Source organism: Molossus molossus, unplaced genomic scaffold, assembly GCF_014108415.1.
Source record: "Molossus molossus isolate mMolMol1 unplaced genomic scaffold, mMolMol1.p scaffold_m16_p_17, whole genome shotgun sequence".
Classification (NCBI taxonomy): Eukaryota; Metazoa; Chordata; class Mammalia; order Chiroptera; family Molossidae; genus Molossus; species Molossus molossus.
In genome coordinates this window covers 54,366,137-54,384,651 of record NW_023425352.1, presented here as the reverse complement: position 1 = coordinate 54,384,651, position 18,515 = coordinate 54,366,137, and the positions used below count along the sequence as shown (strand labels likewise).

Sequence of the window (18,515 nt, the reverse complement as noted above, 5' to 3'; positions counted from 1 at the left end):
GTGTGCAAAACAGAGTTTCCTCTTTTTAATGTTAGTTCATGTCTGTTATTAACCCATATACAATTACTTGTCTTCCGGTTTGTTGAAGCAATAGGTCAGACAACATTTACCACAATATCATCTGTCAAAGTGGCTGCCATAAAAACTCCAGCACCACATTCATCTGAAGGGCACTCCCGCCAAAGGCAACTGATTTTGCCTTCTCATTCACTTGGTAATATTTCAGGACAGCAGCCTAACCTTTCTCTTATGCTTATTCTTCCTGGGGTGGTACAAGACTTCATCTTCCTTTTCTTAGCACCACCACGAAGTCTCAACACAAGATGGAGAGTGGAGTCCTTTTGAATGTTGTAGTCAGACAAAGTACACCCATCTCCCAGTTGCTTGTGGGCAAAGATCAGTCTCTGCTGATAAGGAGGAATTCCTTCCTTACTCTGGATCTTGGCCTTTACATTTTCTGTTGTATCTGAGGGTTCAACCTCGAGAGTGATGGCTTTCCCTGTAAGGGCTTTCATGAAAATCTGCATCTTGGTGGCAATTTCACCACAGATGGTGGATTGGAAAGGAAGCCAGAGTTTATTCTTGTATTACTATTTATTAGTCATTGTATTGTCTTTTTCCATATGAACAACTGTAAACCTACCTTTGCCCACCCCTGTATGTTGGAGACAAGGGAGGAGTTATGAGAGAGTTTGGAGATATTCTTTTTCCTGTTGCTGCTCCTTTTCATGCTGTCTCTGCAGGTTGGTGATAGATGGGGATACTCCTGTATCAGGCTTTGGATTTCGATGCATTGAAGAAATGTTCCAGAAGATGGAGGACACATTCCGATTCTGTGCTCACTGTAGAGTACTCCCTAGTGGCCTTTCAGACTCCAAGGTCCTCCGGCACTGCAAGAGGTGACCAGTCAGGGGCTAACAGGGGAGACATCCAGAAATGGTCCTGTTCTAAGATCTCATTGTGGGAGGGAAGGTCTGAGCATTTTCAGAATAATTTAAGGCCTACTCTTCATTTTGTATGATCCAGACCACAGAGAGATTAGAAAAGGGTTGGGCTCCTGCTTATGTTTTGTGTTATGGGTAAGTCAGACAGAGATCACAGTACTATCCTCTCTCCCTTCCTCTTCTTGAGTACTCAAGGGGTAAGACCATAATCTGTTCTGGGGAGGTTGGAGTCGAGACATACCCATGATAAGAGGGCAGCCACAAACTCCTGGAGTTATTTTTCCAGTAAGGGATATAAAAAGTGAGTTGTTGCCGGTAGAGACTGAGGTGTCACTCTGACCCAGGAAAGAAATTGCATTCCCAGTATCTCCTGTCCTCCTTCCAAAAATAGTCCCCAAATTTGGTGCATCAGCCACCATTCCTCTCCTTGTCTTCCTTACCCAGTAGTACTTCTTTCTAGGAACAGGAATATCAATTCTCTTCCCTAGATGTTCTCTAAGTTTTAAACTTAGGAACAAATATGTTTGGGGCTTATTCTCTCAGGTGCAGAAATGTCTATTACTGTGGTCCGGAGTGCCAGAGGTCAGATTGGCCAGCACACAGGAGGGTTTGTCAAGAGCTGCGTCTTGTAGCTGTGGACCGTCTCATGGAATGGCTTCTGGTCACAGGTGGAGTGGTGGTGTTGGGGAACTCTGCCATAATGGTCAAAGTTGACTGTACTTAGAGATATGAAAACATGTTGTTATGAGGAACTGAGTGGGGCTGGGTAGTGGGACATTCCTGGTTACAGGTTAGGAGAGTGAAATAGAAGGAATATTGAAACCAGGAAAGGATTAGGCCACTTCTTTCTTATTCTTTCTTTTCTGCAGGAGATTTTGTCCTACCCTCAGGACCTTGGCCATGGCTGGCTGAAGTTATACAGGGCTGGGACACCTGGTTTTCCATGCGACGTTTACAGCTAGATGCTACATTGGATGCTATGCTAGGTAGTCATGCCATGACCACACTGTGGGCCAGTGTAGGAAGGCCAAGGCCAGACCCAGATGTTCTGCAGGGCTCTTTGAAGCGACTCCTGACGGATGTCCTATCACGGCCTTTGACACTGGGCTTTGGGCTTCGGGCCTTGGGGATAAATGTTAAGAAGATCGGAGGAAGCACAGTGCATATAGTTGGTGCTTCCCATGCGGAGACATTTCTCACTCGCCCCGGGGACTATGATGAGCTTGGTTACATGTTTCCTGGACACCTTGGCCTCCGTATAGTAATGGTGGGTGTAGATGTTGCTGCTGGCTTTTCACAGAGCACCTCAACTTCACCTGTGGAACCTGGCACAATTCAGCTTAGTGGCCATAGGGGCCTCTATCATAACTTCTGGGAGGAGCAGGTAGAGACTGGGCAGACAGCCCATCCAGATTTGGTGGTGGCATTCCATCCAGGTAAGAGTTATTTGTTCAGGGGAATATTAGGTGGGTCCCCTGAGAATTTTCCATCTGACTTTTTTTTTTTTAATCCTCATCCAAGGATACTTTTCCATTTTTCTTCAGATAGAGAGGGAGGGAGGGAAGGAGGGAGGGAGGGAGAGAAAAAGAGACAGAGAGATAGAAAGAGAGAGAAGGAGACATTGATTTGAGAGAGAGATGTCGATTAGTTGCCTGCTGCATGACCCTGACCAGGGCTGGGACCAAACTGCAACTGAGGTACGTGCCCTTGACTGGAATCGAACCCACAACTCATTGGTCCAAGGGCCGATACTCTAATCACTGAGCCAAACCAGTCAGGGTGCCATTCTGGTTCTTGTATCTTCTATCTTTGGAGCCCCATTCCTTTGGTCAGGTTAAACACAATTTGATGATGACCTTGTTGATCATTAGCCATATGTGCTACACCTGAGTTCAGAATTTTCCATTGAAGAACCTGGGGTGGGCGACAGTGGTAAATGAGCATTAGAAGTGAGCAAGGTGAATATTAGGTGGACATAGAGAATTATCTGCTTAAGGTCTTCCCCTCTCTATTCCATAGGTTTTCACGCTTCCCCGGACTTGATGGAGGCTTGGCTGCCCACCCTTCTGCTACTTCGTGATTATAAGATCCCTACACTGATTACTGTTTACAGGTTTGGACCTCTTCCTATTTGTGATACCTTCCTGACTCACTCACACCTCTACTTATATAGATGAGCTTATTTCTCTTTCCCTTGCTCATCTTCTGCCTTCTGGTGAGGATCTTCATCCTTCTCACACTTGACTTTCTCGTCCCCTTGAAACAAAGGCCTATGTTAGTAGTAAGCTGATAATTAGTGAGACATTTGGGAGGGAGTAAGAGAGGGATAGCTCTTGCCTAGTCCAAACTTAGGTAACTTTGGGGCTTGATGAGTCCAGAAATGCCAAGTTCTCAGCAGATTATCTCCTTTCTCTCTCATAATCAGCAGAGTAATTTTTCTTATCTGTCTCCCATAGCTACCAGGAGTTGGCAGCCTCTTTGCAGATTCTGTTAGACCTGGATATGCACATCATTGCCTATGGAGCCAACCCTTTCCCGTCCCTCAAACCTGAACAGGTCTATTCCAACCCCAACAAGCAGCCAGTATACTGCAGTGCCTACTATATCACATCTCTTGGAAGCTCCTGCCAGCTGGATAAGAGGCAATTGGAAGAGAAAGTAGATGGTGGGGTTTAAATAGCTTGGCTAGATTCTGACTGGCTATGTAGAAAAGAGGAGGTTGTGATAAAATTACCCTGCTGACGCCAGTTTATTGCCAACTTTGAAACTGGCTAAATTCTAAACCTTGTTGTCCAGGTAAAGCTTCTAAGCAGAATGGGAGCTCCTATGTGATGTGACTCCTATGTGATTTCTGAGAGGTTAGCCACAAGTAGCTTCTAGAGACAGGATTCTAGACTGGCAAGAGGCCTTGGTATCAGTCTTCCCAGAGCCTAGAGTTCCTAATAGTTCCCTTTGTGCGAAAGTTATACCTTTTGACTTGAACCAGATGGCAACAAGGAGAAAAGTCTTATTTTGAAAAAGATTTCTTATTCAGCAATTCAGTCTAAAAAATTGAGAGGCGTTAATGACTTGAAGGAGTGCAAGAAAGGGCAAGTCAGAAAAGTGGTGGGAACCTGGGGGAGGTTGTAAGGATTGGCACACTGTTCTATTTCCTGGTGTTTTCAAGATAAATATCTGATTTTCATATTTTCTATTGGTGATTTCTAGCCCTAGAGCAAGCAGAGTGTTGTCCTGGTGTTCTATTTTAGATATTCCAGGTTATATCAGACTTTATTTAAATATATTTGAATTATTTGTTATCACCTGTCTATACCACAATAAATTCAGTTGGAGGCTTCTTAAGTCATTTGCTTTTATTTCCTATTCACTGGTGAGTGTTACTTGTTTACACATACAATACTTCACAACTGGAAGTTTCTCTCTTGTCAAAGGAGTGATTAACACCAGTTCTGTGTTTGGACCTGCCACTCTGCCACACCCTGTCTCATGTCTTTCTTCTTTTTTTTTTTTTTTATCCTCACTCGAGGATATTTTTCCATTTTTTGTACAGATAGAGTGGGAGGGAGAGAGAGGAAGGGAGAGAGAGAGAAACCTCGATGTGAAGGGACACATCGAGTGGCTGCCACCCGCACGACCAACCAGGGCCGGGGACAAACTGCAACCGAGGTACATGCCCTTAGCGGGAATCGAACCCGGGTCTCTCCGGACCGCAGGCCGACGCTCTAACCGCTGAGCCAAACTGGCCAGGGCATGTCTTTCTTCTTTTATCACACTCACAGGATTAGGATATTCTGAAGGTGTTCATTCCTACAACCTTGCCAGGACCTCAGTGCCCCACCCCAACCCTAACACACACCTATACGTACATTCTTGTTTTAAAATTTTTATTTATTTATTTAATTTAATTTTTTCTTTATTGATTTCAGAGAGAGAGGAAGGGAGAGGGAGAGAGACAGAAACATCGATGAGAGAAAACATGGATTGGCTGCCTCCTGCATGGACTGGGCACACAACTTGGGCATGTGCTCTGACCGGGAATCGAACCGGCGACCTCTTGGTGCATGGGTCGATGCTCAACTGCTGAGCCACAGTGGCTGGGCAAAATTTTTATTTATTGATGAGAGAGAGAGAGAGAGAGAGAGAGAGAGAGAGAGAGAGAGAGGCAGAGAGAGGCAGAGGCATCTGTTTGTTGTTCCATTTATCCATGCATTCATGGTTGATTCTTATATGTGCCCTGAAGGGGGACTGAACCTGCAACCTTGGTGTATTGGGGGCAATGCTCCAACAAGGTCAGGGCCACACCTATACATTTTTATTGCCTGCTTTGATAGGGTAATGTCAGAATTCATTTATTCTTTCAAAACATCTTAGTTAGTACCTATCCTGGAAAAAGTACTGTATTAGGGCTTTCAGGAAGTACAAAGTAGAATGAGACATGGTCCTTATTCGTAACCTAGGAAGGGAAATAATACATATACATAGATATCTTTATTACAAGGTGTAAGGTGGAATAAAAAGCTGAGAGAGGCTTGCAGTGCTAAGGAAATAGAGTGAGAAGAGGGATCACTTTGCCAAGTGATAGTGAAGGTTTTATGAATTATACTTTTATGAAACAGATGGAGGGCAGGGCACTTCAGATAGAAGGAACAATAGGAGCAGAAGTTCAGAGGTAGAACAGCATAGGAGATAGTTTAGGGTCCATTGGGAGATTAGCATAAATTAAGTCTGGAAGGTAGATTGGGACTGGATTCTAGAAGGAGCATAGCCAATGGGTCAGCTTTATATAGATCTGAGTATGAATCCTGGGCAACCACCAAATATTTTTTGCCTGTGGGAAAGCTAAAATTAAGTTTCCATGGGGATAATGTCTAGTACCCAGAGTATCATTAAGGTCGCCAATTCGATTCCAGGTCAGGGCACATGCCCAGGTTGTGGGCCCAGTCCCCAATGAGGGGCATGTGGGAGGCAGTCAGTCGATGTTCTCTCTCATTGATGTTTCATCTCTCTCTCCCTCTCACTTTCTCTCTAAAATCAGTAAAGGAAAAACATTTTTTTAATCAATAAAAACGTATTAAAAAAAAGTTAAATGAAAATGTTTGCAAAGTTGGAGGACCTACATACCCCTATTTTAAAACTTACTTCAGCCCTGGCCAGTTTGGCTCAGCGGTTGGAGCGTCGGCCTGCGGTACAGAGAGACCCGGGTTCGGTTCCCGCTAAGGGCACGTACCTCCGTTGCAGTTTGTCCCCGGCCCTGGTTGGTCGTGCGGGTGGCAGCCACTCGATGTGTCCCTTCACATCGAGGTTTCTCTCTCTCTCTCTTCCGCTCTATCTGAACAAAAAATGGAAAAATGTCCTCGGGTGAGGATGAAAAAAAAAATAAAAGAAATAAAACTTACTTCAAAGGATGATAAGACAATGTATTGGCATAGGACAGACATATAGATCAATAAAATAAAATTGAGAATCAAGAAATAAATTTAGTTATACTGAATTGATTTTTGCCACAATTCAATGGGAAAAGAATAGATTTTTTTTTTCTTTGGTACGTGTCCCTAGTGAGCACCGAACCCGGGACTCTCTGGTCCTCAGGCCGACACTCCAACCACTGAGCCAAACTGGCCAGGGCAAAAGAACAGATGTTTTAACATGGTGCTGGGACAACTGGATATCCACATGCAAAGAATGAAGCTGGCCCTGGCTGGTTTTGCTCAGCGGTTAGAGTGTTGGCCCACAGACCAATGAGTCGTGGGTTCGATTCCGGTACCTCGGTTGCAGTTTGTCACCGGCCCTGGTTGGGGTCGTGCAGGGAGGCAGTCACTCAATGTGTCCCTTTAATGTCAATGTTTATCTTTCTCTCTTTCTCCCTCTCTATCTGAACAAAAAAATGAAAAAAGTCTTTGGGTGAAGATTTAAAAAAAAAGAAAAAGAATGAAGCTGGATCTTACTCACATAATATATAAAAATTAACTCAAAATGGATCAAAGACCTAAAGAGCTAAAACTATGTAACTCTTAGAAGAAAACAGGGGGTGGCCTGGCTGGTGTGGCTCAGTGGTTGAGTGTCAATCCATGCACCAACAGGTCAACAGTTTGATTCCCAGTCGGGGCACATGTCCAGGTTGAGGGCCCAATCTCCAGTGTGGGGCATGCAGGAGGTGGCCAATTGATGTTCTCTCTCATCGATGTTTCTATCTCTGTCTCTCTCCTTTCTTTTTTTTTTTTTTTACATTTTTTTTTCTTTATTGATTTTTAGAGAGAGAAGAAGGGAGAGGGAGAGAGAGATGGAAGCATCGATGAGAGAGAACATCGATTGGCCGCCTCCTGCATGGTGATCGGGCCCACAACCTGGGCATGTACCTCAACCAAGAATTGAACCGGCGACCGCTTGATGCGTGAGTCGATGCTCAACCACTGAGCCACACCAGCTGGGAATCTCTCTTTCTCTCCTTTCTTTTCTCTCTAAAATAATCAATAAAGAAAAAAAAATTTTTTTAAAGAAGAAAATGGGTAAATCTTTATGAAGTTAGATTGGGTAATTATTTCTGAAATATGACACCAAAAGCATAAGCAACCAAAATAAAAAGAGATAAATTAGACTTTATCAAAGTTAAAACTTTGTGCTTTCAAGGACACCATCAAGGAAATGAAAAGGAGAAAATATTCATAAATCAATTATCTTATAAATGATAGCTATTGAATGTATACCACTTTGAATTTTATTCAGTAACAAAAACAGATGAACTGACAGTACTGTATAAGAAGGTTTAATGATGGAAAAGTAAATTGGGATACTATTGTTATGGTTCAGATGAGATAATGCAGATGTCAGCTAAGGTGGGCATAGACAGGAAGAGGTGATTTCTAGCTATAACAAGTGAATAAATAAATGGACAGTGACATTTTGTAGATAGAACATGAAAGTAAAATATTTAGGGTTTGGTTACTGATTGTGATGAAATGTATATACCTATTAGAGTCTAATTAGGATACACAAACCACATAGTAACAGGTGACAAAAAATTTCCAGCTCAGTAGAATGGTGGTGATAGTACATAAAAGTCTAAATACCTAGCTTCAGTCCTAGCTGGTTTGGCTCAGTGGTTAGAGCATCAGCCCATGGATTGATGGGGCTTGGGTTTGATTTCCGATGAAGGGCACATCCCTGGGTTGCAGGTTTGATCACCATCCTGGTCAGGGTCACACAGGAGGCAACCAATAGATGTGTCTCTCTCACATCAATGTTTCTCTCTCTCTCTCTCTCTCTCTCTCTCTCTCTCCCCGCCTTCCACTCTATCTAAAAAATCAATGGAAAAAATATCCTTGGGTGAGAATTAACAAAAACAAAAAATTAAATACCTAGCTTCATGATAAATGCTGAAGATTCTAAGATGGCTTTTGCCTTCAAAGTGTTTACAGTTTAATAGAAGACTTACATAAGCAAGGGCACTATAATAGAGTTATATTTGTAAAGTCAGTAGATGAATTGAAAAAAAAAAAAATTGTATTTTCAAAACAACATTGAAAATCCCTTAGGGCCCTGGCCGGTTTGGCTCAGCGGTTAGAGCGTCGGCCTGCGGTCCGGAGAGACCCGGGTTCGGTTCCCGCTAAGGGCACGTACTTCGGTTGCAGTTTGTCCCCGGCCCTGGTTGGTCGTGCGGGTGGCAGCCACTCGATGTGTCCCTTCACATCGACGTTTCTGTCTCTCTCTCCCTTCCTCTCTCTCCCTCCCACTCTATCTGAACAAAAAATGGAAAAATATCCTCGGGTGAGGATAAAAAAAATAAAAAATAAATAAACAAATAAATAAATAAAAAATAAAAAGAAAAGAAAATCCCTTAGGATAATACTACATTAGATTTCAACATATCCTTGTCTCAACAATCTACCAGTTTTTCTTCCAGTTTGGATACAGATCTCTACTTTTATTTAGTTGATTACCAGATGAAATAGTTTGCTGTGGATTTGGGGGTCCTGTTGTAGTTAATCAGATATTTATTGAACATTTATTACTAGACTCTAGAGATATCCCTGTTCTCAAGGAGCTTATATTCTACTATAGTAGGGGGAAATAAACAACACACATGAAGAATTTCAGATTTTTTAAAAGTGCTATAAAGAAAGTAAAAGCGGCCAATTGATGTTCTGCTCTCACATCAATGTTTCTCTCTCTCTAAAAACCAATAAAAATATTTTAAAAGCCTGGCCAGTATGGCTCAGTGGATTGAGCATCGTCCCATGCACGGGGAGGTCACCAGTTCTATTCCTGGTAGGGGAACATGCCCAAGTTTTGGGGTCGATCCCTGGTGGGGGGTGTGCAGGAGACAGCCAATTGATGTTTCTCTCTCATCAATGTTTCTATGTCTCTCTCCCTCTCCCTTCCTCTCTCTCTAAAAAATCAATAGAAACATATTTTTAAAGAATATTTTAAAAAAGAAAGAGAGAAAAAGATGAAAGTTAAATACAGCCCTGGCCAATGTGGCTCAGTTGGTTGGGCATCATCCCATGCACTGAGAGGTCGCTGATTCAATTCCCAGTCAGGGCACATGCCCAGGCTGTAGGCTCGATCCCCAGTAGTGGGCATGCAGGAGGCAGCCAATCAATGTTTTGCTCTCACATAGACCTTTCTCTCTCTCCCCCTTCCTCCCTCTCTCTAAAAAGTCAGTGAAAAATCTTTAGCCCTGGCCAATTTTGCTCAGTGGTTAGAGCATCAGCCTGCACACCAAAGGGTTACAGGTTTGATTCCTGGTCAAGGGCATGTACCTGGGTTGCAGATCCAATCCACAGCCCCTGGCGGGGTCATGCAACCAATCGATGTCTCTCTCTCTCTCTCATATCAATGTTTCTCTCTCTCTCTCCCCCTTCCACTTTAAAAATCAATGGAAAAATATTATTGGGTGAGGATTAACCAAAAAAGAAGGGCAAATTGCTTATTTACCCATTAATAAAAGGCATGCTCATACTGTGGTATTTAAAAAGAAAAAAGAAAGTTAAATAGAGTAATGAGTGTGTCTAACTGGTAGTGGTACTGATGGCAGTGGTGGCTACTAATGTTATGATGTTTAGGGAATATCTACATCTTTGAGGAGATGCGTAACATCTGAGATGGTACATATAGTGGAGAACATTCTGAGTAGAAGCAATAACAAGTGTGGAGAGTCAGAGAATCTCTGATGTATTTTTGGCACAAGCTTGGTATGTTGGAAGACAAGACCACTTTGACCAGATTTAGTGATTGAGAAGGAAGTTGAAGAGGGATGAGGTCATAGAGGTAGGCAGGGGCCAGATTACATAGGGCCTAATAAACCATGGCCAGGAGTTTGGATTTTGTTCTGGATCCAGTGGGAAGCTATTGGAGGAGTTTAATCAAGGGGATGATATGACCCAACTTATTTTTTAGAAAGATTATACAGGGTTATTAACCTCAGCACTATTCACACTTTTGGCTGAAAAATTATTTGTTGTAGGGAGCTGTCCAGTGTATTGTAGAATGTTTAGTAACATCCCTGTCCTCTACCCATTGAATACTAGTAACACTTCCCCACCCCATTTGTGACAACCAAAAATGTCTTCAGACATTGTGAAATGTTCCCTGGGGACAAAATGACTGCTCCAACTGTACAAAAAGTAGACTCTGACACAATGGAATGTTCACATTATGAGGAACATAATGGCTCCTATTTCATATGAATTCTGTAGCATATGATGACCTTCAGAGCTGTTTTGTTTTGTTTCTGTGAAGTTTATGTGATTGAATACAAGTAAGTTAAATGCTTATGTGCTATGACTCTACTGTTAAATGTGCCATCTATACAGTAGACACCTATAAAAGGTTTAGTTGGGTGCAAAAGGGGAGTAATCAAGTCTACCTAAGGGAAGGTAAAGAACAGCACTAGAAGGTCAGGAAAAGTTTTTGAAGCAGGAAACAGATGGGCAGTCTTTGAATTGTCTTAATAGATGAATAATTGTTCGAAGGTGGGCTGTGATTTCTAAGCAGAGGAAGCATGAGGAAAGCCTCTGATCCCGAAGGGCCTGTGTGTCAGGAAAGAAGGGCACATTGAAAGGATGAAGTGGGAAATCTAGAGGTAGTATCTGAATAGGCTATTGGATCTTTGGGCCTATAGCTCAGGAGAGTGGGCTGAAAATAAGAGGTTTGGAAAATATTCTCTTAAGGTGATAGTTAAAGCAGAGGAAAGGGTGGGGATGAGATCACCAAGGGAATAGTGCAGAGTGAAGATGAGTAAAGACAGTGTTAGGGACTGCTTAAATTCCAGAGGTCTCTGGGGGCAGATTGGACAGGAAGGCCAGCTATTTGCCAGGTAGGCAGACTAGTAGGATCTGGGGAAAAGTCCTGGGTAGCCAGTGTTATGCAGTTTGTTTAAATTTGTCAGTGACCTTCCTCACGTACCTTCCACTTCACTCTTTATTTGAGAACATGTATATCTTGCTCTTCTCATTTAAAAAAATATGTTTTCAAATTATAAGAAAGCTTATTTAAGCCTTTCTGATGAGGCTCAGTGGATTGAGCGTCCTTCCATGGACTGAGAGATCATTGTTGGATTCCTGGTCAGGGCACATACCTGGGTTGCGGGCTCGATCCCTAGTAGGTTGCACGCAGGAATGCAGGAGGCAGCCGATGGATGTTTCTCTCTTATTGATGTTTTTCTCTCTCCCCTCTTCTCTCTCTCTCAAAAAATCAATACAAACATATTTTTAAAGAGAAATTTTGTTTAGAAAGTTACAGAGGTAGTAGAGGGCCCTTGGAGCTTAGGAGAGAGAAAGGCAGAGGTAATGTCCTGGGGGAAAGAAGAAGAGGGGGAAGGGAAAGGCTCAGCAATGCTCCTTAGAGAGATAGCACACCTCACTTAAGATTTTTTTTTTTTAATTCTCACCCGAGGACATTTTTTCATTTATCTTCAGCTACCAGGACAGCCTGTTAAAACAGATTGCTGGGCCCTGGCTGGGTAGCTCAGTTAGTTATACCTGGTACCCATAGGCCGAGGTTGGGGTGGTGGTGGCCCCATCCTGTCAGGGCACATACTAGAATCAACCAATGAATTCATAAATAAGTGGAACAACAAATAGATGTTTCTCTCTCTCTCCTTTCCTCTCTCTAAAATCAATCAATAACTCAAAATATTAAAAATTGAATTGCCATTTGACCCAGTGATCCCACTTCTAGGAATATACCCTAAGAAGCCTGAAACACCAATCAGAAAGAATATATGTACCCCCATGTTCATAGAAGCACTATTTACAATAGCTAAGATCTGGAAACAGCCCAAGTGTCCATCAGTAGACGAATGGATAAAAAAGCAGTGGTACATATACACAATGGAGTACTATGCAGCTGTAAAAAAGAAAGATCTTTTATCCTTTGAGACGACATGGAGGGACCTGGAGAGTATTATCCTAAGTGAAACAAGCCAAGCAGAGAAAAACAAATATCACATGATCTCACTTATTTGTGGACTATAATGAACATAACAGTCTGAGGAACAGGGTAGACCCAGAGACATGGAAGTAGGGTAGAGACTGACAACCCTCAGAAGAGGGGTGGGGGGTAGGGAAAAGATAAACCACAGAACTCATATGCATATACACATAACTGAAGGACACGAACAACAAAGCTGGGGATGGAGTGGGGGGTATGGGGAGGAGGGTGTCAATGGGGGGGGGGAAGGAGAAACATCTGTAACAAAAATAAATTAATAAAAAAAATTCAATCAATAAAACACAACAGATTGCTGGATTCCACCCCTAGAGTTTGATTCAGTAGATATAAGGTGGAACCCAATAATTTGCATTTCTATCAAGTTTCCAGGTGATGTTGCTGCTGCCGGTCTGCAGACCACACTTTGAGAACCACTGTAAAAGGTAGCTCAATGGTTTCTACTGTGGAATATAAACTCTCATAATGAATTGAAGATACTGATCTGGGCCCTTGAAATTGCCTCAAATGTTTAATGCTAGTGTGTGTCACATGACAGTGCTCTAGTACAGGGGAGCCTGAAAACACCCAACCACTTCTTTCTGGTTTTGGAGTTCCGACTATCTAGAAACTCCAATAAATATTCATTTTACAGAGGGCTAATAAAAGACACCCGTCCTTGTCTCTAGATTCAATGGTTCTCAACCTTCCTAATGCCATGGCCCTTTAATACAGTTCCTCATGTTGTGGTGACCCCCAACCATAAAATTATTTTCATTGCTACTTCATACTGTTATGAATCACCATTGGAAAAATGTTTTCTGATGGTCTTAGGTCACCCCGTGAAAGGGTCCCTTGATTCCCAAGAGGGTCGCCACCCACAGGTTGAGAACCTCTGTTAAAGATACAAGGGAGGACGGAGGCGGACAGGCTGCCCCTGGCCTTCAGTCTCAGCCCTCGTCTGCCACCCACCACCGAAGGGGCCTGGGAGTCCTCAGAACCGCTTCGCCTTCCCCAGCGACCTACTACTAGAGAGCCCAAACGCGACTGGGCGCGGTCCCTGCTACGGATAAATGTGGTAAAACTGGTTGGCCCAGCCAAGGGAACGTCTTTCCCCGCAGGTAGAGCCCAGGGCGGGGACAAGGGAACGCCGAGCAGGGGTCCTGGGGCCGCCCCCAGCCCGGCACCGCCCCCTCCTGCCCAGGGGCGTTCCCGGCTGCAGCGGCGATGCTAACGGGCTGGCTCGGCGGCCCCGGCGCCCCGCCCTCCCCGGGCCCGCCCCAGGCTCCATATTGCCGCGGACTGGGCTGGGCTGTGACGCTGCTCCCCGGTGTCAGGTGAGGAGCGGTGCCCCCTAGCCTTGCCACCCCTCGCCCCCCTCGGTCACCTCGCCCCGGCCCGCTCTGAGGCCTGCCGTCGGAGAGATGGCGGGGCCCCGCGCTTCTCCCCGCGCCAGCGGGCGGTGCAGGGGCCTGCGGGCCTCCCGGTGGCGGGCGACGCGACGTGCGCGTGTCCGGACCCCGCTGCCCGGCGGGGGCGCACTGGGATGGGGTGGGCGAGGCTGCTGGGCCGGGGGCGGGAGACGGGAAGTCCTGCTGGGGTTCTCGGTGCCGCTCCTCCGTGCGGAGATCCGCGGGAGCCGTGACGCCCGCGCGCAGGCAGGTGGACCACAGGTGGAGGGGCTGAGGCCGGAGGATGGCCGGCGGCCGCGACCTCACGGAAGGCTGAGGAGGAACCAGTGGGCAGCACTGAGAGCTAAGTCGGGCCGGTGACGAGACCTTCCGGTGACACAGCAAATTTAGGGAAACTTGGGAAATTTGTACCGTACTTATTTAGTAAGCCCCAGGACGCCGTGCGTTGGCCTGAAATTGTGCGCTGCTTCAGGTTTATGCTTCTTGGAAACTGTTCTGGGAAGTAGCATTCTAGATCTGCTTCCTGTTTCCCGAGCTGCCCGGCAAACGTGTGCAGTTAGCAGCCCATCCTGTGCGAACACTTCCCGGAAATGGCTGGTGTCCACCACAGACAGATGGAAATAAGTCATCCAACTGCCTTTTAACTGCCTACTTTCGCCAGCTGATAGGGAGCTGATCTGATAAAGTAATCTGTCCTAGTTAGATAATGAGTGTAATGAGTTACCTCAGGCTGGGAAGGAGTTTCAAGTCTGGATAGGCAGGTAGAAGAGCTCATTTTTACCAGGCAAGTTTAAGCCTCATCACTGTCTGGTGGTGGCTGCCTGTCCTGTCCACGCAGAAGCTAGCCATGCCTCCAGTTCCTGATCCAAGGACCCTTGCCGACTGGTTTAAACGGCCCTTCCCAAACAAGAGGCAGGTTTTGGAAAACTGTATCTGCCATTGGCCATCATCATTCACCCTTCCTTTTTCCTGTTTGTTTCATAAATGTACAACAGTTGCCTTTTGTGTCCCCGGACTTAGTGCCATCTATGAGACTCCCGTAGTGAGACCCACCCCCTTCAGTAGCTGACTCACTGGGTGGAGATGGTTTGGAGAACCAAGAATGATTTTCTAGTCGTTTAGAAGTAGTTGCTGAAGCAGAATGTTAAAGAGAAGCTCTGGTTCACCAGACCAGGGTGGCCTTATTATGCCTGGTGCAAAGTTTAGTAATTTGTTGAGTCACCCTACTTGTTAAACTACTTGTTTAAGCTTTTTACAAAAGCTTTTGAAATCTTACTTTTGAAGTAAGTAAGATGATACATGCCCAATTCCAAAAAGAGTTAAAGGTGCATGGAGCCTGGCCAGTGTGGCTCAGTGGTTGAGCGTTGACCCATGCATCAAGAAGAGGTCGCTGGTTCGATTCCCGGTCAGGGCACATGCCCAGGTTGTGGGCCCAATCCCCAGTGGGGGCATGTAGGAGGCGGCCAGTCAATAGTCTCTCTCATCAGTGTTTCTCTCCCTCTCCCTTCCTCTCTCTAAAATCAATAAAGAAAAATAAATAACATCAATAAAGGAAAAAAATAAAAGATGCATGGAAAAGTAAGTGTCCTCCTTATGCTGCAGCTCTCCTTCCCTGAGGCAGCCACTGTTTTTCTACATCCTTGAGGGCTTTCAGAGGTATTCTCTACATATTCAAGCAAGTAAATTTATTTTTTCCACATGTGTTTGTAAACAACCTATGTAGTCCCCCCACCCCATATGTGAGTGAGAGATGATTTCCTATATGAGTAAAAAAAGAGCTGCTAATTAAAAAAAAATTTTTTTAAATCCACACCCAAGGCTATTTTTCCATTTATCTTCAGGCATGGTGGGAGAGAGGGAGAGAAAGAGAGATATGGATATTGATGTGAAAGAGACACATCAATCAGTTGCCTCCCAGCACAACCCTGACCAGGCGACCAAACCACAACTGAGGCACACGCCCTTGACTGAAATTGAAAGGGTGACTCACTACTGATCTGCAGGCCTTGGCTGCAACCGCTGAACCAAACAGACCAGGGCAAGAGCTACTAATTTTTAATAGCTGCATAACACTTCATTGTATGGCTATTCATAATCTAATCTGTCTCTTACGAGATTGTTTTTAACCTTTTTCTATTACAAATAATGCTGTAATCAATAGCTTTGTACATCATTTGCTGCATTTGTGCAAGCATTTCTATAAGATACATTTCTGGAAATGGAATTGCGTTCTAGTCCTTTATATCATTACATTCTTCAAAATGTACCCAAATTCACTCTTAATATTGCATTAAATTTTCTCATGTGCAGACAGTCTTTATTTTAATTCTGTTTTGAAACTCTTTTTGACATAATTCCTCTAGACCCTTAAAGGTAAAATTTAATAAATGTAGAAATAGAACTTTGTCACTGGAATAATTCCTGAGATTTAGAAATTTATTTGCTTATGTAGTTTTTGGTACTGTAACTACTTGTTGGCTTTAAAATTATTATTAATGTCTGTAATAAATTATTTTCAGATTTTTTTCCCCTTTCTTTTGACCCTGACATCTTTTGCTCTTGGGCCATCTGACTGTTCTTGGATGTTGTTATTCCTTTACTCCTTATTCCAACCTGGCTTAGAGAAGAGAGCAAAAAACATTTTAGTTTGTTCCTGTTTTTATATCCAGGCCTTTGGATACCAAATAACTATTTTAGAACTAACTGGATCAGTTTTCTTAATATCTTATTCTTTTTCTTATTAACTTACAACTTTAACTCAATATATGTACATTCAGTCTAAATTTAGCAAGTTTTGTCTTGTGTTTATGTCATGAGGGACACTATAATAACTTAAATTTAAGCCCTGGCCGGTATGGCTCAGTTGGTTGAGCGATGTCCCATACACCAAGAGGTTGCCGGTTTGATTCCTGATCAGGACACATGCCTTGGTTGCAGACTCGATTCCCAGTAGGGGGAGTGCACGAGGCAGCTGATCAATGTTTCTTTCTCATTGATGTTTCTCTCCCTTCATCTCTCTCTAAAATCAATAAAAACATATAAAAATAACATTATCTCATTTTTCTATAATTTGTACTCAAAAGGCAAGATACTTCCCTCCTCCCATCTTCTATCAGCAGCTAGACCAGTGCATATTGCATAGTGGGTTTTCATATATTTTTTTAATTAATTTATTTTTGTTACAGATGTTTCTCCTCTTTTTCCCATTGACACCCTCCTCCTGCCCCCACCCTTATTTTTGAATTGGATTTGTATGGAGTCTTGATATAAAAATAATACAAATCCTTTATAGCTATAATGAGGAAAAGAGACAAAACACATTGAAAAAAATTAGCAAATTAGATGGTAGATACAGAAATACCAAAATATTCTAGTACCAGCAGCATTAGCATCATCTGTAAGCTTAGTAAAAAATGTAGAATCTCAGGCTTCATTTCAAAACTACTGAATCAGAGTCTGCATTTTTTTTTTTTTTTTAATCCTCACCAGAGGACATTTTTCAACACTTTGTTGAGATAGAGTGGGAGGAAGAGAGAGAGAGAGAAACATCGATGTGAAAGGGACACATCGAGTGGCTGCCACCCACACGACCCAACCAAGGCCGGGGACAAACTGCAACCGAGGTACATGCCCTTAGCGGGAACCGAACCTGGGTCTCTCCGGACCACAGGCTGATGATCTAACCGCTGAGCCAAACCGGCCAGGGCCAGAGTCTGCATTTTAACAAGATTTCCCAAGTGATTCACACATATTAAAATTTAGCAGCAGTTCTCAACCTGTGGGTTGCGACCCCTTTGGGGGTCGAACAACCCTTTCACAGGGGTCGCCTAAGACATAATAGTAGCAAAATTACAGTTATGAAGTAGCAACGAAAATAGTTTTATGGTTGGGGTCACCACAACATGAGGAACTGTATTAAAGGGTTGAGGCATTAGGAAGGTTGAAAATCACTGGAAGGAGTACTGTTTTATCTAGTACATCATTCAAAGAAGGGAGAGGATTTGAGCTGGATGAATGAGGAGAGGTGCGTGAGCTGAGGCTTGAGGGCCAGGTCAGCTAATGATAACAGTGGCTTAAGAAAAGACACGTTGAAAATGGTTCAAGTGGTAGCAATTTCGCATTAGGAGTTAGGTGTTGGTAAATTGAATAGAGAAATTGGAACCAGTAGTAAGGAGACATGAATGTCAGGCTGATGAATTTTCTTTTTTTTGAAATTCATATATTTTGTTTTATTTTTGCTCTTGGCTAGAATAATCCAGATATTTGAAATATTTCTGGCTCTTTTCTTTTAAAGGTTAAAACATTAAAAATCATTTATTTTGAGTATCATTGTTCAGTTATACTGATAAGAAAATAAAGACCCAAAGTGATCATTATCTAAAGTTTAATACATGTAAATGATATCTAAGGTATATTTATATCTCCTAAACATTTTTAAATCTATCTTAGTCTGGGATCTTATAATTTTTCACCTGGACTTTTTTTTTTTAATTTTATTTTTGTTACAGATGTTTCTCATTTTTTACCCCTTTGACACCCTCTTCCCCATCCCCCCCGCCCCATCCCCAGCTTTGTTGTCCCCATTGGTTATGCATACATGCATATAAGTTCTATGGTTTATCTCTTCCCACCCCCCACCAACCCCTCTTCTGAGGGTTGTCAGTCTGTACCCTACTTCTGTGTTTCTGGGTCTACCCTATTCCTCAGACTGTTATATTCATTATATTCCATT

General features: G+C 43.4%; 2 protein-coding genes and 1 pseudogene across 5 annotated transcripts in view; 2 read left to right on the top strand and 1 right to left on the bottom strand.

Moving 5' to 3' along the window:
* MSS51 (MSS51 mitochondrial translational activator) overlaps positions 1–3,620 on the top strand; it is a 28,981-nt gene extending 25,361 nt beyond the window's left edge. Inside the window, exons 4-8 of the mRNA XM_036265422.1 lie at positions 744–899; positions 1,488–1,612; positions 1,814–2,380; positions 2,964–3,057; positions 3,401–3,620. Of these exons, the coding sequence (XP_036121315.1) occupies positions 744–899; positions 1,488–1,612; positions 1,814–2,380; positions 2,964–3,057; positions 3,401–3,620 (1,162 nt within the window). The remainder of the gene's footprint in view (positions 1–743; positions 900–1,487; positions 1,613–1,813; positions 2,381–2,963; positions 3,058–3,400) is intronic.
* LOC118632369 lies at positions 64–527 on the bottom strand (annotated as a pseudogene).
* A 10,035-nt stretch (positions 3,621–13,655) lies between the features above and the next one.
* ANXA7 (annexin A7) overlaps positions 13,656–18,515 on the top strand; it is a 32,601-nt gene continuing 27,741 nt past the window's right edge. For all 4 annotated transcript variants that reach the window (XM_036265245.1, XM_036265247.1, XM_036265246.1 and 1 more), the window contains exon 1: positions 13,656–13,708. The gene's annotated coding sequence lies outside the window, so the exon portion shown is untranslated. The remainder of the gene's footprint in view (positions 13,709–18,515) is intronic.